Here is a 22,549-nt window from a genome sequence, read left to right as displayed (position 1 = left end):
AAAAGCTAGCCAGATACAAACACAAAGGGGTATCAAGAACAAAGATTACAGCCCTTCAGCCCTCCAAGCCTGTACCAGTCGTACCACCCTTGGCCAAAACCCTCAGCACTTGCTAGCGCCAAATCCCTCTATATCCATGTATTTGTCGAGATGCCTTTTGAACGCTGTTAATGTATCTGCTGCCACAACCTCCCCTGGCATCGCATTCCAGACACTCAACACCCTCAAGCAAGTTCAATTTTTGACTTGCAAGGAGATGGCTAGTTTAATAGTCAGGGTGCTTTGATTTACTGCCCTGGGCTAAGGAAGAAATAGGGGAAACAAAACCTCTTCCTGGCTCCATTCCAATAAGAACAAGAAAGAACATTACAGCACAGGGACAGGCCCTCCCAGCCTGCGCCAATCCAGATCCTTTATCTAAATCTGTCTTCTATTTTCCAAGGATCTACTTCCCTCTGTTCATAGAATTTACAGTGCAGGAGGCCATTCGGCCCATCGAGTCTGTACCGGCTCTTGGGAAGAGCACCCCACCCAAGGTCAACACCTCCACCCTATCCCCATAACCCAGTAACCCCACCCAAAACTAAGGGAAATTTTGGACACGAAGGGCAATTTAGCATGGCCAATCCACCTAACCTGCACATCTTTGGACTGTGGGAGGAAACCGGAGCACCCAGAGTAAACCCACGCACACACGGGATGTGCGGACTCCACAGACAGTGACCCGAGCCGGAATCGAACCTGGGACCCTGGAGCTGTGAAGCAATCGTGCTATCCACAATGCTACCGTGTTCCCCGCCTGTTCATATATCTGTCCAGATGCTTCTTAAAATGCTATCATGCCCACCTCTACCACCTCCGCTGGCAAAGCGTTCCAGGCATCCACCACCCTTTGCGTAAAAACTTTCCACGCACATCTCCCTCGCCTTGAAATCGTGACCCCTTGTAATTGACACCCCCACTCTTGGAAAAAGCTTGTTGCTATCCACCCTGCCCATACCTCTCAATTTTGTAGACCTCAATCAGGTCCCCCCTCAACCTCCGTCTTTCCAACGAAAACAATCCTAATCTACTCAACCTTTCTTCATAGCTGGCACCTTCCATACCAGGCAACATTCTGGTGAACCTCCTCTGCACCCTCTCTAAAGCATCCACATCCTTCTGGTAATGTGGCGACCAGAACTGCGTGCAGTATTCCAAATGTGGCCTAACCAAAGTCCTGTACAACTGTAACATGACCTGCCGACTCTTGTACTCAAAACCCCGTCTGATGAAGGCAAGTATGCTGTATGCCTTCTTGACCACTATCGACCTGCGTTACCACCTTCAGGGTACAGGGTATAACTCTGCAGCCACTCAGTTGCCCTGGATCATGGGACATGCGGCTCCATAAAGACTACTGTGGCTCCATAAAGACTACTACACAAGTTACAGGAGCAAAACCATTCTCAGAAATATTATAAGGAAGTGAACATTGAGAGAATAAAATGAGAAAAAAAATAATTGTTGCAAATATTCTTTAATGCTTACTGACCCAATAACCAAAACGCAGTGTGGAACAACCAATAGTACTAACATATACAAAGGAGTGCCTTAGTTCAATTTTAATGTCAGTCAGGTTAAAACACTTTGAAATGGCCAATGTAAAAACATTACAGGTAATGCAATGTTACAGCCATTTATTCAATCAAGATCCTATGCCGGCATTTCTATATCAAATGATGATTTAGCACAATGGCAATTGTCATGGGGTCATTAAGCAGCCAGAGCAGCTTCCAAGCATCTCACATTTCATTGCAAGATTTTAACCAGATAGATTTTGATAAACATGTCCACACAGCAGCAAAGTCCTGATGGCAGAAACTGCCGGAAATAACAGGTTATTCCTATCAGAACATAGGGTCTATCGTGCAGGTATAATACTCTGACAAGCCAATGACTCAAGCACATTTGACTGTACAACCACAAGTTGATGAATGTCACCTGCCAGCCCACTGGAGAACCCAACACCAGGATGAAACAGATCTACCAGTGCAGCCTAACAGACACATCCCAAAGGTGGATCTAAGGAGCATGTTTTAAAAAAAAAAAAACTGTCCCAACCAAATCTCCAATGACTAGCATTTAAATTTACAAATGTCAGTAATTTAGACACAATTGCTAACATCGAAGAAGTTTTAAACATTTGCTGATCAGTGATAAGATGGTGAAAAATAAATAGAGCAAAGTTGTTTAACTTTTTACCAATACCGATTTTAAGAATTAAATTTGTTTCAATCTCAAATAGTCATGAAACAGACCCTGCAAATAAACCAATTGTACATTACACATCCATATCTTGGGTCATAGTTCTTTATTCGGAATCAAAGCTGAATACTTTGCACTCTGCCACAGCTCATCAACATTACAGACATGATACTTTCAGTATTAAATAGCTCTTTTTTCTTTTTACATGTCTTATGAAGCGACATATCTGGCTGAACCAGGGTTAACAAATCAAGTCCATGTATTTTCCTACAACCCAAGTTTCTTCTTTAGTGATGCTGGCATCTCAGGAGGTGGTGGGCGAGGAAGCCTGAAGTACACCTTAACAGAGTCGTAGATAAACCATTGTAAGGCAGTCAGAGTACCAATCATGATAATACGGGCAACAAGCCCCTTCCACACTCCTGCAAATTAAAAAACATTTTGTGAATGGAGTCATAATGTATAGGATTGCATGTTTAATTTGGAGGTGTTGCACATCTAGAATATGGCCTACCTATAGGTCCAAGCCTTTGCAGAACCTGTACTGCAGAGCTACCCTTTTCCTTGTTCAGCACCGACACCACAGAGTCAGCAGGGTGAGACACAATAGCACAAAACACACCAGCTGAAAGAAACAAACATTGTGGTCAATTCTATAAAATAGGAGACATTTGGGTGGAACAAACCATTACAAGGGGACATAAATTTAAGGTGAATGGTGGAAGACATTGGGCGCATGTCAGAGGTAGGTTCTTTACCCAGAGTGCAGTAGGGGCATGGAATGCACTGCCTGTGGAAGTAGTTGAGTCGGAAACATTAGGGACCTTCAAGCGGCTATTGGATAGGTACATGAATTACGGTAGAATGGTCGGGTGTAGATTGATTTGTTCTTAATCGAAGACAAAAGTTCGGCACAACATTGTGGGCCGAAGGGCCTGTTCTGTGCTATATTTTCGATGTTCTATTGGGCAGAGTAATAACAATTGACCCATCTGTAGTGGTTTGAATTTAAAAAAATAAATTTAGAGTACCCAATCAATTTTCTCCAATTAAGGGGCAATTTTAGCGTGGCCAATCCACCTAGCCTTCACATCTTTGGGTTGTGGGAGTGAAACCCACGCAAACACGAGGAGAATGTGCAAACTCCACACGGACAGTGACCCAGAGCCAGGAGCGAACCTGGGACCTCGGCGCCATGAGGCAACAGGGCTAACCCACTGCACCACTGTGCTAACAGTTTGAATTATTTTCAAATATATCTGAATACAAAACTAAGTTTGAGTTTCTGTCAGAAGCCATCAGTGTAGGAGATGGTATCCAGGCCATTCATTACCAGATAACAAACTAGCTGAACCATTTCAGCAGTCAATTGTAATGGACCACACAGAATACTGACTGAATTAATCACTGAACTGGAATGATACAGCCCGGAACAGATTCAGCCCATACAAATTCAGGTAGTGCATTCCATATCAGTTTAAAAGAATCTCATTTCTTCTCTGGCTGTTTTGCCAGTTCTTCTTCCGGTTACTACTGACATGAATGTATTACAGGTAAGGAGGCATTGGATAAAGTTGAAGTTCAAAAGGCTTCAAAATAGAAGCATGTGAAATTGTGAAATAGCTACTGAGATGGGTAGTTGAGAGTGAGTGCAAATACTGGGTGTACTCATTTGATCAGCAGTATTCCCTCAGACACCCAGCAACTGCCACGTACCCGTGTGCCATTTTTGTTATCTCTAAACAAGACAATTCCAACACACTCCTAGCCAGCCCCCTTTGTAAATTTCAGGTCACCCAAGCTCTGCTGCCAACATACTTATTTGTAAAGTCCTATTCGACCATAGAATGGCATCATAGTGGTAACGTTACTGAACCAGTAATCCAGAGGACTGGGCTAATGCTCATGATAGGAGTTCAAATCCAACCCCAGCAATTGATGAAATTTCAATAGACTCGACTCAGCATGGTCGGCACGCAACTGCCCTCTGAGATTGCTTAGCAAGCCATCTGTTGTATTTGAGCATTGACCCAAGCACTGGAAAGAAAAAAGGCATACCCTGCTCAGCTGACCCTGCAAAGTCACCTTCTCTAACGTGTGGCAATTTGTGCCAAAAAATGGAGAGCTGTTCCACAGGCTGGTCAAGCAACAGTCTGACAGTCATACTCAATTGCCTTTAGCCAGAAATTCTTTGGATATCCTGATCAATTTCCTTCCAAGTCCCTGGCAGCATCATAGATTCCAGTTTTTAGTCAATTAAATTTATTCTACTACATCAGGAAATGGCTGAACGCACTGCATACAGCAAAAGCAATGGGCTGAGACAGCATCCTGGCTGCTTTATTGAAGACTTGCATTCCAGAACTAGCCAACTCTAGTTGAGCTGCCATGGTAGTTACTGCCATCTATTCAATGTGGAAAATTGGCCAAGCATGTCCCAGCCACACAAAGTCTGCTCTCAATCAGGTATAATTACCAGAATAATACCTGGATTCTAGGAGTTAGATTGAGATTGTACAAACTGGGATTGCATCCTCAGAATTTACATGTGTATGGTGGTGAATTAATCAAAGTTTAACAGGTTAAGGACAGAAAAACTACTTCCCGTCACCTTTCAGGAGCAAAATTAAACACAAGTTTTAAAGTTGGGAAGTCTTCAAATGGCAACTGATGGATATCATTTGCAACTTTTAAACCACAAACAAATTTGTTAAGCAAAAGGTATTAAGGGATACTTGGGGCAAGGTCATAGATCAGCCAGGATCTCTTCAAATGGCAGAAGAGAGACTAAATACTCATGCTCTTCAGAAATTCTTTGCCAAGGAGCTGAAATCCAATTGAAAAATTTTAAAACAGATTGAGCAGTGTTAGAAATACAGAATCAAACAGGTGAATGGAGTTACTGCTCCTATGGCAAGTCTGAGGTTGTTAACCAACCTCTGCAACACGAGGAAATGGAGATGAATTGCTGATTTTCACAAACAAACCTCAAGGAGACTCAAAGCATTGGAGGGTATTTATAAACATGGTGTGGGTAGAGCCGTAATGAGAGCGCAACCAGGCACCCGACAAGCTTATTTACAAAGTTACACAAGTATGCCAACAGTAACCAAGGGTATGTTCATACCAGAGACAAATCGAATGGATTTTCTTACCAATATAACCAGCAACAAAAGTCACCACTAGCTGCTCAGCTTTGGTACAATCAGCACGAGGTTTGGGCACCACATACATGTACAGTGCTTCTACAGTGCGCTCAAAGCAAGCAAACTTCATCATTGTGTAGGGAATCTGTCTCATCCACAGGGGGACAACACCTTTGTAGAATCTGTTGAATTAAAAAATGAAAAGGCTGTTAATTCAGAAGCCTTCATGCCACCCAGGAAAGAATTGTTGGAATATTAAAATGCTAACCCATTCTTCTACAAATATGCAGCATTTCTGGACTAACCCAAATCTCAGTTTAAACTGCAAAAGCTCCTTAAATATCCCCGGAAACTGACATTTCCTGGATTGAGGGTACAATTATCAAACCAAGTCCTAGAGTCTGTGTTTCCGCAAAGGCAGCCCAGCAGTTCCTACTCTAGATTTTCAGATAAATTCATTTAACTTGTACAAGTTGGATCAAGTATACTTGAGGCAAGATTCTCCCACCAACCCAAAACACAATGTGAAAACAAGGTATTCTACAAAAATCGAAGACAGACAGAATAGGATTTTTTTGTCACATTAGCATGAATTCTGCTTTTTTGCTGGATGCTGAAATATCCTTGTCCTCCCATTTTCAAAATTCTAACATGACACATAGAACATAGAACAGTACAGCACAGAACCAGCCCTTCGGCCCTCGATGTTGTGTCGAGCATTGTCCGAAACCTAGATCAAGCTATCCCACTCCCTGTCATTCTGGTGTGCTCCATGTGCATATCCAATAACAGCTTGAAAGTTCCTAAAGTGTCCGACTCCACTATCACAGCAGGCAGTCCATTCCACACCCTAACCACTTTCTGAGTAAAGAACCTACCTCGGACATCCCTCCTATATCTCCCACCCTGAACCTTATAGTTATGCCCCCTTGTAACAGCTACATCCACCCGAGGAAATAGTCTCTGAACGTCCACTCTATCTGTCCCCCTCATCATCTTATAAACCTCTATTAAGTTGCCTATCATCCTCCTCCGCTCCAATGAGAAAAGCCCAAGCTCCCTCAACCTTTCCTCATAAGACCCACCCTCCAATCCAGCAGCATCCTGGTAAATCTCCTTTGCACCCTTTCCAACGCTTCCACATCCTTCCTATAGTGAGGTGACCAGAACTGCACACAATATTCCAAATGTGATCTAACCAAGGTCTTGTACAGTTGCAGCATATCAATGACCTATCAATGTCTCTTTCCAGCCTACAACAGCCCTCCACCTCATCCACTACTCCACCAATCTTGGTGTCATCAGCAAATTTACTGACCCACCCTTCAGCCCCCTCCTCCAAGTCAATGATAAAAATGACAAATAGCAGAGAACCCAGCACTGATCCCTATGGTACCGCTGGTAACTGGTCTCCAGTCTGAAAAGTTTCCATCCACCACCACCCTCTATCACTATGTGATAGCCAGTTACTTATCCAATTGGCCAAATTTTCTTCTATCGCACACCTCCTTACTTTCTTCATGAGCCAACCATGGGGAACCTTATCAAACGCCTTACTAAAATCCATGTATACGACATCAACTGCTCTAGCTTCATCTACAGACGTAGTTACCTCCTCAAAGAATTCAATCAAATTTGGAAGGCAAGACTTACCCTTCACGAATCAGTGTTGACTATCCCGGATTAAGCTGCATCTTTCCAAATGGTCATTAATCCTATCCCTCAGGACCCTTTCCATTAACTTACCGATCACCGAAGTAAGACTAACCGGCCTATAATTACTAGGGTCATTCCTATTCCCTTTCTTGAACAGAGGAACAACATTTGCCACTCTCCAGTCCTCTGGCACTATCCTCGTGGACAATGAGAACCCAAAGATTAAAGCCAAAGGCTCTGCAATCTCATCCCATGCCTCCCAAAGAATCCTAGGATATATCCCATCTGGCCCATGGGACTTGTCGACCCTCAGGTTTTACAAAATTGCTAATTCATCTTCCCTCATAACATCTACCTCCTCCAGCCTACCCGCCTGTATTGCACTCATCCTCAAAAACATAGCCCCTCTCCTTGGTGAACACCGAAGAAAATTATTCATTCAACGCCTCTCCTATTCCTTCTGACTCCATGGACAAGTTCCCACTACTGTCCTTGACCGATCGTAATCTCACACTGGTCATTCCTTTATTTATTTATGACACATCATGGAGTTTTAAAAGTTTTAATTTGTAACAGGACTGGCTAGAACATGAACAGGGCTGATTCTACAGCACTGGGCTCTCACATTCTTATCCATGTGTTTTAAAACCCAGGTTTCTTTTGCTGCTACATCACTGGTGGCGGAGTACATCACAAATGCTAGCTGATGAAAAACTACTACACTGACTGTTGAGAAACAGGTTCAAGCCCCATGAAGAGAAACATGCCTCTATCAAGCATTTCTTCTGATCAGGATGATGAGGCTCCAGGAAGCCCCAGCTGCATCTGTTTCAATCCTGGAATAGTGTCTGCAGTAGCCCATTTGAAATTCTGATTCCCATACAATGTCATCGTTCACAGGAGAAGCGACGGGACCTTCGATCAGAATATCAATATACAGAATCAGTTTGGGTGGGAGCCAAAAAGAAAAACAGCTAAGGGCATTAAACATTGGTTCGAGTTGTTTATAGACCAAACAGAAGTCATAATATAGGGCACAAAATATGGACAGGTCAAGTGGACAGAAGGGTGGCAAATGAAATTTAACCCAGAAGTGTCTCACAATCACAATCCTGGCAGCCACTATCACAGTGAAATAATCTGGGAACAGAGTCCTTGCAGTCACTGTCACAGTGCATCAGTTGTGGGAAGGTGTGCTCAGTCAGCATTGCAGAACAGTCACGATTTTAAAAGTGTTTTTTTTTTTTGGAAGAAGGGATTAACCGTGAAGGAACACAAATGTGAAAGTCAGGGTTCATTATAACAAAGTAATACGCAACAGTAAAATAGGGGAAGGGAAGTAAAGTTAGCATAAAGGAGGTTAATTGTATCAATAGTATTCTTATATAAGCATAAGGTTTTGCTAAAAAGGGTAGTCATGGCAGGAGAGCTTGCACCCATGATATGCTCTCCTGTGCTTTGTGGCAAATCATGGAAGCTTCAGTTGTCCCTGGTGACGATGTGTGCAGGACATGTGACCAACTGCAGCTACTGGCTAACTACATGTTGGGGCCAAGGGTGGATTCGCTGCTGAGCAAGTCATGCATAGCACGTTCAGTGAGGTGGTCACACCGCTGGTGAAGATTGAAGTTTTGGATACTTTTGGGAGCTGACCGAAAGGGCCTGTTCCTGTGCTGTATTGTTCTTTATATCACCCCATCCTGGGGGCAGCACGGTAGCATTGTGAATAGCACAATTGCTTCACAGCCCCAGGGTTCCAGGTTCGATTCCGGCTTGGGTCACTGTCTGTGCGGAGTCTGCACATCCTCCCAGTGTGTGCGTGGGTTTCCTCCAGGTGCTCCGGTTTCCTCCCACAGTCCAAAGATGTGCAGGTTAGGTGGAATGGCCATGATAAATTGCCCTTAAGTGTGCAAAATTGTCCTTGGTGTTGGGTGGAGTTAGGGGGATAAGGTGGAAGTGTTGACCTTGGGTAGGGTGCTCTTTCCAAGATGGGCAGAATGGCCTCCTTCTGCACTGTAAATTCTATAACCTTCAAAATTCTAGTGAAAATGTCTAGAAAATGAGTAATCTGTCCGTTTAACGTAACCCCTGTAAATCCAGTTATCATTTTTGTAAACCAACATTTCACTCCCTCCCAGGGCAAAATATCCTTCCAATGGTGTGGTGCCCAGAACTGCTCACAGTACTCCAAGTGGGGTCAGGGTTTTGTACAGATGCAGCATCATTCTGGTGTCTTTATATTTCAGACCTCTAGATTATAAAACATTCCATTAGTCTGTTTGATTATTTTTTGCACTTGCTCATAGCATTTTAAAGACCTATGCACTTGAACCCTCCTCTTTGGACATCCACTGCACCCAACCACTTTCCATTTAGAAACTACTCTTCTCTATCATTTTTAGGTCCAAAATAGATAATCGCACACTTGCTTAAATTAAATTCCATCTGCCATAGTTTACCCATTCACCTGTCAATATCTCCTTGCAATTTTCTGCTATCATCCAGGTTGTCTACAATGCCACTTAATTTTGTATCATCTGCAAATTTGGATTCAAGACTTCCTATGCCATCACCCAAGTGTGTGAATAATTGATTACCCAACACAGAATCCCTGTGGTCACCACTAGTCACCTGCTGCCAACTGGAACAATTATCCATTATAGAATTTACAGTGCAGAAGGAGGCCATTTGGCCCATCGAGTCTGCACCGACTCTTGGAAAAAGCACCCTATTTAAGCCCACACCTCAACCCTATCCCCTTAACCCAGTAACCCCACCTTACCTTTTTGGACACCAAGGGCAATTTATCATGGTCAGTCCACCTAACCTGCACATCTTTGGACTGTGGGAGGAAACCGGAAAAACCCATGCAGACACGGGGAGAGCGTGCAGACTCCGCAGTGACCCAAGCCGGGAATAGAACCTGGGACCCTGGAGCTGCGAGGCAACTGTGCTAACCACTGTGCTACCGCGCTGCCCACATTGCAAGACCGTAAGACATAGGAGCAGAATTAGGCCACTCGGCCCATCGAGTCTGCCCCGCCATTCAATCATGGCTGAGATTTTTCTCAGTCCCATTCTCCTGCCTTCTCCCCATAACCCCTGATCAAAAGCCTATCTTTCTCTATTTAAAGACATTGTGATTTTGGCCTCCACAGCCTTTTGCGGCATTATTCTCCCAGTCTGGTCGCCTGCCACTCAACCAATTTCCTAGCTGTAGCAATCATTTGTCCTCAACTCAGTGGGCTTCCACTTTAGTCAACAGTCTATGTGGAACTTTATCAAATGCCTTCTGGAAGCCCACATAAATGACATCCATAGACATTCCCCGGTTCACTACTTTAGTCACCTCTTCAAATAATTGAATAAAATTAGTCAGGCATGACTTGTCCTTCACAAATCCATGCTGGCTTTCCCTAATCAACCAAAATCTTGTTCAGTTATCCCATCCTTGATTATAGACTCCAGCAATTTCCCCACCGACATTAGGCAAACTGGTCTGCAATTCCCTGGTTTCCCCTTCTTAAAAGGTGGAGTGACATGTGCAAGAGTGACGACTCCTGAATCTAGGGAACCCTGGAAGATCGACAACGTGCTCCACTACTTCCTTTAACACCCTCAGATGGAAACCGTGAGGTACTGGCGATTTGTCACTTTTTAGTTCCATTAATTTCCTAGTTGGTGATGTTGTACTTAAGTCATTCATATTAAATCAGTCCTTAGTCCTTAAAGTTATCCTCCTTTTCAACTGTAAATATTAATTGTTCAGCATGGTAGCACTGTGGCTTCACAGCTCCAGGGTCCCAGGTTCGATTCGCGGCTTGGAGTCGCGTGGAGTCTGCATGCTCTCCCTGTGTTAGGTGGATTGGCCACCCTAAATTGCCCTTAAAGTGTCCAAAAACGTTAGGAGGGGTTATTGGGTTAGGGTTGAAGTAAGGGCTTAAGTGGGTCAGTGCACTCTTTAAAAAAATATATTTTTATTAGGGTATTTGCAAGTTTTTATAATAAGTGACATAAACATAGTACAGTAAACATTTCCACCCCCATCACAATCTTCATACATCCCAACTATAAAACAACAATCCGACCCTCTTTCTCCACCCACCCCCCCCCCCCCATTGGAATTCTGCTGACATTTTAATTTTCCCCGAGAAAGTCGACGAACGGCTGCCACCCCTGGGTGAACCCGACCATTGACCCTCTTAAGGCGAACTTTATTTTCTCTCAAGACTGCGAAACCCAGCCATGTCACTAACCCAGGTCTCCACACTCGGGGGCTTCGTTAATAAGATCAGTCTCCGGGCTACCAGGGAGGCAAATGCCAAGACATCGGCCTCTTTCGCCCCCTGAACTCCCGGCTCTTCCGACACTCCAAAGATCGCCACCTCCGGACTCGGCACCACCCGTGTTTTGAGTACCGTGGACATTGCCTTAGCGAAACCCTGCCAAAACCCTCTAAAGCTTCAGGCATGCCCAAAACAGGTGGAAATGCTGGGCTTCCGCACACACCTGTCCTCTACCCAAAAAAAACTTGCTCACCCGGGCCACCGTCATGTGTGCCCGGTGGACTACCTTGAATTGTATCAGGCTAAGCCTGGCACATGATGAGGATGTATAGGGGCTATTCACAGTAACTTCATTGAAGCCTACCTGTGACAATAAGCGATTATTACTATTAACAACCCTGCTTAGGGCATCCGCCCACAGACCCGCCTTCTATCTCTCCTCCTAGCTCCTCTTCCCACTTGTCCTTAAGATTCTCCACCGGAGTTTCCTCCGATTGCAACAGTTCCTGGCAAATATCTGACACCTTCCCCTCTTCCACCCAGGTACTGGGGACTACTCTATCCTGTATCCCCCATGGCGGCAGCAGTGGAAAGGCCGGAACCCGCCTTCTCAAAAAGTCTTGCACCTGCTGGCAATTCAAATTTATCCTCCAAGGCTTTCAAACTGGGGAAGCACCTGTTTATAAATAGATCCCCCATCGTCCTAATTCCTGCCCTTTGCCATCTCCGGAACCCACCATCTAGCCTCCCCGGTACAAACCGGTGATTATTATAAAATCGGAGTCCAAACCGATGCTCCCTCCACTCTCATATCTCCTCCACTGCCCCCAGATTCTCAGAGCCGCCACAACCACCAGACGTGTGGAGTATCAGGCCAGCGAGAACGGAAGAGGTGCCGTTATCAGTGCTCCCAAACTTGTGTCTTTACATGACGCAGCCTCCATACGCTCCCAAACCGACCCCATCCCCACTACCCAATTTCTAATCATGGCTATATTAGGCGCCCAGTAGCAATTGCAAAAGTTCGGCAGCGCCAACCCACCCTCCCCCCGACTACACTCCAGCAACACTTGCTTCACTTGCGGGGTTTTACCCGTCCACACTAAGCCCGAAATAACCTTATTCACCGGCTTGAAAAATGCCCTCGGGACGAAGATGGATGCACTGAAAGACAAACAGAAATCTGGGGAGGACTGTCATTTTCACACTCTGTATCCTCCCCGCCAGTGATAGCGGGAGCATGTCCCAAGTCCTCTTTCATTTGTTCTACAAGCCGGGATAGGTTTAAATTGTGCAGGGCCTCCCATTCCCGGGCCACCTGGATTCAGATATCGAAAGCTCCTTCCTACCATTCCAAATCTCCAGCCCTCTTGCCTGGTCCGCAAACATCTCGGTTTTCCCCATGTTCAATTTATACCCCGAAAAATTACCAAATTCCACAATGATCCGCATAACTTCCCCCATCTCCTCCAATGGTCTGAAATATACAAGAGCAGGTCATCTGCGTAAAGCGAGACCCGGTGCTCCACACCCCCTGAACCAGCCCTTTCCAGTTCGTAGAGGCTTTTGATGCCATGGCCAATGGCTCTATGGCCAGAGCAAACCGTAGTGGGGAGAGGGGCACTCTTGCCTCGTCCCTCGGTGTAGTTTAAAATACCACGACCTCAGCCGGTTCGTATGCACAGTTGCTACTGGTGCCTGATAGAGCAACCGCACTCAGTCAATGAAGCCCTCACCAAATCCAAACCTTCCCAGCGCCTCACACAGGTAATCCCACTCCACCCGATCAAAAGCCTTCTCCGTATCCATCGCTACCACCACCCCCATCTCCCCTCCTTCTGAGGTCATCATAACATTTAAAAGGTTTCGAACATTGGCAGCGAGTTGCCTGCCCTGGACAAATCCCGTCTGGTCTACCCCTATCACCCCCAGTACAATCCTCTATCCTTGTGGCCTGTATCTTAGCCAGCAGTTTGGCGTCGACATTCAGTAGAGAAATTGGCCTATATGACCCGCAGTGCTCCGGATCCTTCTCCATTTCAGGATCAATGAAATTGAGGCCTGCAACATTGTTGGGGGGGGGGGGGGGGGGGGAAACCCCCTTCTCTCTTGCTTCATTAAATGTCCTAACCAGCAGTGGGCTCGATATCTCTGAAACCTTATAGAATTCCACCGGGTAGCCATCCGGCCCCGGGGCCTTGCCCGACTGCATGCCCTCCAGCCCCTCTTATTTCCTCAATTTCAATTGGGGCTCCCAGCCCTTCCACCAGATCCTCATCCAGCCTCGGGAACCTCAACTGACCAAAAACTGCCTCATCCCCTCCACCCTAGTCTGGGGTTCCGACTCCCATAACTTGCTGTAAAAATCCTTAAACACCTCATTCACCCCCACTGGGTCCAGGACCATAGCCCCACCTCTACTCTTTACTCTCCCTGGCCACCTCCCTTTTTCTGAGCTGGTACGCAAACATTCTGCTTGCCTTTTCCCCATACTCATAAATCACCCCCCCCCCCCCAATTGCCTTCCTCAGCTGTTTCACCACTTTCCCTGTAGTCAACAGCCCAAACTCTGCCTGTAACCTCCGCCGCCCCCTCAGTAGGCCCCCCCCGCCCCGTATCTCCTCAACTAATCTATCCCTCTCAGCCCATTCCACCGTTTCTTTGTGGGCCCGTCGATGCGAGGGTATACCTTGTGGACATGGAAGAAGAAAGAAAACTCCTTCGTCCTTGGCTGTGCAAACCTCCATGGGTCTACTTCCCCCCCCCCATCTGTTCCATAAACCCCTTCAATTCCTTTCCCACAGCTGTCACCCTCCCCGTCCTGGATTTTGACCGGTCCAATTCCGGATCAATGACCGTCTTAAAATCTCCCCCATGATCAAGTTATGTGACTCTCGGTTTGGGATCTTACCCAACACCCGCCTCAAATTCCACATCATCCCAATTCGGAGCATACACATTCACGAGTAGCACCTGCACCCCCTCCAGCTTCCCACTCACCACGTGAGTCGGTGCAGACTCGATGGGCCGAATGGCCTCCTTCTGCACTGTATGTTCTATGTATGTTCAACTGTCTACCACTTCCCCATTTTGATGACAATATCTCCACGTTCAGCTTTTAGCATGCCTACAATTGCTTTCAGCCACCCTCATTGCTTTTGATGCCCCTTCACGTTTCCTTTCATAATCCCTTTTAGTCACTCTTATAAGCTTTGTGACCTGTTGCTGGTCCTTGTAGCTATCCCATTCATCTGGATCCGCGCTATTTCTTGCATTTTTGTAATCCCTTTCTTTTAATTTTATGCTGTCCCCAAACTCTTAAGTTGTCCATGGCTGCTTTTTTTTGGTGAAGTGGAGCCTTTTCTTCTCAGGGTACATACTTGCTCTGTACTAATTTAAATATTCTTCACTGATCAGTCGCCTGACAGATTTGCAAGGACGTTGTCAGGACTCAAGGGACTGAGTTATAGAGATTGGACAGGCTAGGACTTTTTTCTTTGGGGTGATCTTATAGAGGTGTATAAGGTGGATAGGAGTCTTTTCCCCAGGATTGGGGAATCGAGAACTAGAGGGCATAGAACATAGAACAGTACAGCACAGAACAGGCCCTTCGGCCCTCGATGTTGTGCCGAGCACTGTCCGAAACCAAGATCAAGCTATCCCTGTCATTCTGGTGTGCTCCATGTGCCTATCCAATAACCGCTTGAAAGTTCCTAAAGTGTCCGAATCCACGATCACAGCAGGCAGTCCATTCCACACCCTAACCACTTTCTGAGTAAAGAACCTACCTTGGACATCCCTCCGATATCTCCCACCCTGAATCTGATAGTTATGCCCCCTCATAAAAAAGCTACATCCACCCGAGGAAATAGTCTCTGAACGTCCACTATCTATCCCCCTCATTATCTTATAAACCTCTATTAAGTCATCCCTCACCTCCTCCGCTCCAAAGAGAAAAGCCCTAGCTCCCTCAACCTTTCCTCATAAGACCTATCCTGCAAACCAGGCAGCATCCTGGTAAATCTTCTTTGCACCCTTTCCAATGCTTCCACATCCTTCCTCTAATGAGGTGACCAGAACTGTACACAATATTCCAAATGCGGTCTCACTAGGGTCCTGTACAGTTGCAGCATAACCCCACAGCTCTTAAACTCAAGCCCCCTGTTAATAAACGCTAACACACTATAAGCCTTCTTCATGGCTCTATCGACTTGAGTGGCAACCTTCAAAGATCTGTGGGCATGAACCCCAAGATCTCTCCGTTCCTCCACATTCCTCAGAACCCTGCCATTGACCCTGTAATCCGCATTCAATTTTTTCTACCAAAATGAATCACCTCGCACTTATCAGGGTTAAACTCCATCTGACATTTTTCGGCCCAGCTCTGCATCCTATCAATGTCTCTTTGCAGCCTACAACAGCCCTCCACCTTATCCACTACTCCACCAATCTTGGTGTCATCAGCAAATTTACTGACACACCCTTCAGCCCCCTCCTCCAAGTCATTGATAAAAATCACAAATAGCAGAGGACCCAGCACTGATCCCTGTGGTACACCGCTGGGAACTGGTCTCCAGTCTGAAAATTTTCCACCCACCACCACCCTCTATCACTATGTGATAGCCAGTTACTTATCAAATTGGCCATATTTCCCTCTATCCCACACCTCCTTACTTTCTTCATGAGCCGACCATGGGGAACATTATCAAATGCCTTACTAAAATCCATGTATACGACATCAACTGCTCTACCTTGATCTACACACTTAGTTACCTCCTCAAAGAATTCAATTAAATTTGTGAGGCAAGTCCGTGTTGACTATCCCGGATTAAGCTGCATCTTTCCAAATGGTCATAAATCCTATCCTCCAGCACCGTTTCCATTATCTTCCCGACCACCGAAGTAAGACTAACTGGCCCATAATTATCAGGGTCATTCCTGTTCTTTTTCTTGAACAGAGGAACAACATTCGCCACTCTCCAGTCCTCTGGCACGATCCCAGTGGACAGCGAGGGCCTATAGATCAAAGCCAAAGGCTCTGCAATCTCATCCCTTGCCTCCCAAAGAATCCTTGGATATATCCCATCTGGCCCAGGGGACTTGTCGACCCTCAGGTTTTTCAAAATTGCTAATACATCCTTCCTCAGAACATCTACCTCCTCCGGCCTACCCGCCTGAATCACACACATACTCAAAAACATGGCCCCTCTCCTTTGTGAACACTGAAGAAAAGTATTCATTCAACACCTCTCCTATTCCTTCCGACTCCATGCACAAGTTCCCACTACTGTCCTTGGCCGGCCCTACCCTCACCCTGGTCATTCTTTTATTTCTCACATGAGTAAAAAGCTTGGGGGTTTTCCTTGATCCGACCCACCAAGGACTTCTCATGCCCCCTCCTAGCTCTCCGAAGCCCTTTTTCCAGCTCATTCCTTGCTACCTTGTAACCCTCAAGCGACCCTACTGAACCTGGTTTCATCATCCTTAAATACTCTTCCTTTTTCCTCTTGACAAGACATTCAACCTCTTTTGTGAACCATGGTTCCCTCACACGGCCATTTCCTCCCTGCCTGACAGGGACATGCCTATCAAGGACACGCAGTATTTGTTCCTTGAACAAGCTCCACTTTTCATTTGTGCGTTTCCCCGCGTTTCTGTTCCCATCTTATGCTCCCTAATTCTTGCCTAATCGCATCATAATTACCCCTCCCCCAATTATAAACCTTGCCCTGCCGTATGGCCCTATCCCTCTCCATTGCAATAGTGAAAGACACTGAATTGTGGTCACTATCTCCAAAGTGCTCTCCCACAAACAAATCTAACACTTGGCCCGGTTCATTACCCAGTATCAAATCCAATGTGGCCCCCCCTCTTGTCGGCCTATCCACATATTGTGTCAGGAAACCCTCCTGCACACACTGTACTGTTCGACCTATATAGGTTCCAATCAATATTTGGAAAGTTAAAGTCACCCATGACAACTACCCTGAGACCTCCACATCTATCCATAATCGGTTTTTCAATTTCTTCCTCCACATCTCTATTACTATTTGGGGACCTATAGAAAACTCCTAACAATGTGATCGCTCCTTTCGTATTTCTAACTTCAGCCCATATTACCTCAGTGGGCAGATCCCCTTCAAACTGCCTTTCTGCAGCTGTTAAACTATCCTTGATTATCAATGCTAATCCTCCACCTCTTTTACCACCTTCCCTACTCTTACTGAAACATCTATACCCCGGAACTTCCAACAACCATTCCTGTCCCTGTTCTAACCATGTCTCCGTAATGGCCACAACATCGTAGTCCCAGTACCAATCCACGCTCCAAGTTCACCTAGGTTTTAATTTTAAGAGGGGAAAGAATTAATGGGAACCAGAGGATCAACTTTCTTTTTACACAGAAGGAGGGACGTATGCAGAATGAGCTGCCGGAGGAAGTGGTTAAGGCAGAGACATTGACGACATTAAAAAAGGCATTTGGACAGATACATGGATAGGAAAGGTTTAGAGGGAAATGGGCCAAATGGAGTTAGCTTAGTTGGGCTTTTTGGTTGGCATGGACTAGTTCGGGCTGAAGGGCCTGTCTCTGCCATAGATTGTATGACTCATTAACAGTTTACCTTGGATAGTCTGTCTCATCCCGTTAAAGTCAGCCTTACCAAAGTCTAACATTCTAGTGTCAGAAACATGCTTTCAAACGCTACACTAAATTAAATCATGTTATGATCAGTATTTGATAAATATTTTCATTACTCATAACTAGATCCAATATTGGCTACCCCATGATTGACGTTTTCAAAGAGGTGACCAGGTGTGTAGATGAGGACAATGTATTTGATGTAGGTAACAGTAATTACTCCTGATACTGTCATGGCTGCGACAGGTTCTTCAGCAATCACTCACTAATGAGCATGGCGGTGATTTACCCTAAAGGTCAACACATTTCAGGCAATGAACAAGATGGAGAATAACCTCAGCCGCGATGGAAATTGAACCTGTGCTCTTGGCATCACTCCACATCATGAACCAGACCGTCCAGCAAACTGAGTTAATGGACCTCCAGGCAAGGACAACTTTCCCTCAAGGATATTAGTGAACCAATGAGTTTTAAACAACAAAACAATGGTTTCATGGTCACTATTACTGATTTAGTCATTCCAGGGTTATTAACATAATTTAAGTGCCACCCGAAGCAATGGTGGGATTCAAACCCATAGAATCCCCAGTGCAGGAGACGATTTGGCCCATAGAGTCTGCACCTGCCCTTGGAAAGAGCACCCTACTTAAGCACATGCCTCCACTCTACCCCCATAACTCTACCTAACCTTTGGGACACCAATGGACGATTTAGCATGGCTAATTCACCTAAACTGCACATCTTTGACCCCAGAGCACCAGTCTAGGCCTCCGGATTAGTAATCTGGTGACTTTACCACAACTTCCCGATTAAACAGGACACTCAGGTTAGCAGGTTGTCGGATACCATGAAAATCAGTGCCTGGGCCCTATCAATATCAAAGATTTGGAGATGGAGACCAAATTAATATATCCAAGTTTGCTGAAGACAAAACTAGGTGGGAATGAGAGTTGCATGAGGATGCAAAGACACTTCAAGGAGATTTCGACAAGTTGAGTGGGAAAAGAACTTGGTAGATGGTATCCAATGTGGAAAAATCCACTTTGCTAGGAAAAACAAAAATGCAGAGTAGTTAACCGATGAGAGTGGAAGTGTCAAAAGGGACCCTTGTTCAGAAGCCAGATAGCCAACATGCAGGTGCACCAAATGTAGTCTTGCACCACTGTACAGAGCTTTGGAGACTGTGGCTAGGGTATTGTGTACTGTTTTGGTCTCCATATCAAAGGAAGCATACGGAGGGAGTAGAGTAAAGATGCACTAAACTGAACCTTGGGGAGGCCCGACAAGAGGAGATTAAGGAAATCGGACCTATATTCTCCACAGTTTAGAATGAGAAATGATCTCTTTGGAGCATACCAAATGCTTACAGAACATTAGTGGGCAGCACGGTAGCATAGCGGTTAGCGCAATTGCTTCACAGCTCCAGGGTCCCAGGTTCGATTCCCAGCTGGGTCACTGTCTGTGCGGAGTCTGCACGTTCTCCCCGTGTGTGCGTGGGTTTCCTCCGGGTGCTCCGGTTTCCTCCCACAGTCCAAAGATGTGCAGGTTAGGTGGATTGGCTGTGATAAATTGCCCTTAGTGTCCAAAATTGCCCTTCGCGTTGGTTGAGTGGGGTTACTGGGTTATGGGGATAGGGTGGTGTGGGCTTGGGTGGGGTGCTCTTTCCAAGAGCCGGTGCAGACTCGATGGGCCGAATGGCCTCCTTCTGCACTGTAAATTCTATTACAGGGTAGTTGGATAAAAGGATGTTTCTCCACATTTGGTATTTGGGTGTGGAATGGGGCCAGTTTCAGATTAAGCCATTTAGGATGGAAGTTAGGAAGAATTTCTTCACTCGGGGGCGATGAGTGTTTGGAATTCTCTGTTCCAGAGGGCTGTCTTTGTGCATTTTCAACATGGATCGATACATTTCTAGATAGTAAAGACAGCAAGGGATATGGGGATAGTTAGTGCAGCCTCGGTGGACTGAGTGCCCTAGTCCTAATTTGTACATACCCGCGTAAATAAACAAAAAATAGTTTGTGTCCGCATGGGTCCCAATGGCAGATAACAGCATGCTGAATACAGGCCGTTCACACTGAAACACATATGGCCAACTTGCAGGTATATTATTCTCACACATCAATGACTCAAGCACCTTTGACTGTACCACAGAAGTTGTGGATTATCTGATAACCATATTGGAGAAACCATATTGGAGAACCCATGATACATGAGGTCTGCCAATACAGCAAAACAGATATATCACAAAGGTGGATCTAAGGAATGTGTTGTGTCAAGTTTTATTCAATGAATACGATTCACACTTACGCCCAAATGCCTTCTTCAGCCTGCATTTTAGGAAAAGCTTCTCTCAGAGTGTTTGCATAACCAGGTTGGGTTTGAATTCGGACCTTACAAGCCTCCATTGGAGCAAGTGCAATATCAGCAAAGAATTCAGCACTGGCAGATGCAGCAAGGTACAGAGACGTGCGCCAGAGGTACGCATTTTCCTAAAATGAAGAAGCAAGATTATACCTTTCCCAATGAATATTTAATCATTAGTTTCTAGTTCTCAAAATGTGAGTCTTTTCACATTGAAATGTAGTGTAGTTTCAAAGATTGATCACCAACATACAATTAAAGGAATGGAAGAGGGTAAGGTGGTGAAGTGCAAAACTAGTCACTGCACTCCTACTGGCTATAAAACTACAATCTCCTGGCACGAAAATCTAGGAATTTCTTTAAAAAGTGCATTTTACTAACAAAATTAAAGTATACAAAACTCAAAGCTGCAATAATTTAAAAAAAACGCTAAAAGGAAAATGTGAAACGATCAGCGTTAATTTTACTAATGCTTGGGGCGGCACAGTGGTTAACACTGCTGCCTATGATGCTGAGGACCCGGGTTTGATCCCGGCCCCGGGTCACTGCTTGTGTGGAGTTTGCACATTCTCAGTGTCTGCATGGGTTTCACCTCCACAAGCCAAAAAAGTGTGCAGGTAGGTGGATTGAACGTGCTAAATTTCCCCTTAATTTACTCAAAAAAAATTAATTTTATTAATGCTGTACCAAAAAACCATCATCAAAACTAACATATCCAGTTAACCCTCACCCTATAGATAATGCATTCTGAAACTGGGCCATAGATAACGCATTCCGAAACTACAGAAGTAGGGACAACTCCATATTATCACAGCTCTGCACAGATTCTGCATGACAGCTTGGGTAGATGCCAACGTGTCCATCAGAATGCAAACCTCACGGCCAAACTCAGATATTCTGACAGTCAAAACTCAAGGCTCATCTTTCTAACTGGCCAGTTTGTCCTGATTGACTTCTTTGACTTTATTTAGAAAGTGGTTTGGGGCTAATCCTCCCTGGTAGATAAACTCCAAATCAAAACTGTATCATCTGACCGGTGGTTAATGCTGGCCCCCAAACAAACCAACCGAGAAGACTTCAACCTCTATTTTTAAACCCAACACATCATCGGTGTTCAACTTCCCTCTCCTCTTATATACTCCATTAGCGGAATGCTTCTCACATTTCTAACTGTGTAGCACAAACTATAGTTCAATTACAGCAGGAAAATACAACCTAGCAGTCTTTATTAGAAGCTCGACAGAAGATTTGAAAAATACTTACTTCACCCAGCAAGTCACCATAAACATTCTTGAAAATTTCATAGAAACCAAATTTGCACAGCCCTTGCATTGAATAGCCAATGAAGGTTGGAGCCCATCCTTTCCCCAGACCACGGATTCCATCTTCTTTCACAGTGACAGAAAACCCTTTGAAGATGCTCTGGTATTTTCCAGGATCCACCTAGTCACAATGTAAAAAAATATTTCATATGAAGACAAAGTCTACATGCCGCACCCTAGAACAGGGAATAAAACATTCCTGTGGCAATTGGTGATAGTCAATCTAGATTCAACAAATCCAAATCTGGCAAAACTGCATTAATTGGCAAGCACACATTGATTTACCAGCCACCAGCCAAATGCCAGCTTGATATAATTACAGCATGTGAATCAATTAAATCTCCCTCCGCATCTCAGTACATGCGAGTATTATTTCATGTTAAGAAAATGTCAAATTCAGACCCGAGGGCAATGGTGGTGCGATTCCACAGGTACTTGGACAGGGAGCGCATTTTACAGTGGGCCAAGCAGACACGGAGCTGTAAATGGGACAACAGTATCCTGTGGATCTATCAGGACCAGAGTGCGGAGGTGACCAGGAGAAGAGCGGGCTTTAGATCAGGTTGACCCCTTTAAAGAAAAAAGGTGACGTTCGGACTGCTGTATCCGGCCCGTCTTTGGGTCACGTACGAGGAGCAACACTTATTTCGAGTCGCCTGAGAAAGCGCTGGACTTCGCGAAAAGGAAAGGACTGGTGGTGGACTGAACTTTTGAACTTTGCTGCAGCGCTCATGTTCAAAAAAAGTTTCTCGTTTTGTGGACGCTATTTGTAATGCCTTCTGTATTGATTTGGGGCCAGTTGCAGAGTTGAGCGAGTTAAAGTTTACATTTGCACTGTTGGGGGATGGAGGTATAGATGTTGGATCTCTTGCTTGATTTTTACTTTGT

At 45.2% G+C, this 22,549-nt stretch overlaps 1 protein-coding gene and 2 non-coding genes across 4 annotated transcripts in view; all 3 read right to left on the bottom strand.

The window, feature by feature from the left end:
- Window positions 1-1,503: 1,503 nt before the first annotated feature.
- LOC140388182 (solute carrier family 25 member 3-like) overlaps window positions 1,504-22,549 on the bottom strand; it is a 44,026-nt gene continuing 22,980 nt past the window's right edge. For both annotated transcript variants that reach the window (XM_072471944.1, XM_072471945.1), the window contains exons 3-7: window positions 21,603-21,782; window positions 20,286-20,467; window positions 5,403-5,575; window positions 2,762-2,872; window positions 1,504-2,669 (exon numbers count right to left, since the gene is read on the bottom strand). In XM_072471944.1, the coding sequence (XP_072328045.1) occupies window positions 2,515-2,669; window positions 2,762-2,872; window positions 5,403-5,575; window positions 20,286-20,467; window positions 21,603-21,782 (801 nt within the window). In that variant the 3' untranslated portion in view covers window positions 1,504-2,514. The remainder of the gene's footprint in view (window positions 2,670-2,761; window positions 2,873-5,402; window positions 5,576-20,285; window positions 20,468-21,602; window positions 21,783-22,549) is intronic.
- LOC140388675 (small nucleolar RNA SNORA53) lies at window positions 1,828-2,078 on the bottom strand. Its single transcript, XR_011934246.1, has one exon. It is a non-coding gene; the product is annotated as a small nucleolar RNA SNORA53 (small nucleolar RNA).
- On the bottom strand, window positions 19,996-20,247 carry LOC140388676 (small nucleolar RNA SNORA53). The gene has a single exon (XR_011934247.1). It is a non-coding gene; the product is annotated as a small nucleolar RNA SNORA53 (small nucleolar RNA).

The sequence above is a fragment of the Scyliorhinus torazame genome, chromosome 13 (assembly GCF_047496885.1).
Source record: "Scyliorhinus torazame isolate Kashiwa2021f chromosome 13, sScyTor2.1, whole genome shotgun sequence".
Lineage (NCBI taxonomy): Eukaryota > Metazoa > Chordata > Chondrichthyes > Carcharhiniformes > Scyliorhinidae > Scyliorhinus > Scyliorhinus torazame.
Note: the sequence above shows the minus strand (reverse complement) of the source record. Positions and strands in the feature narration are given on the sequence as shown.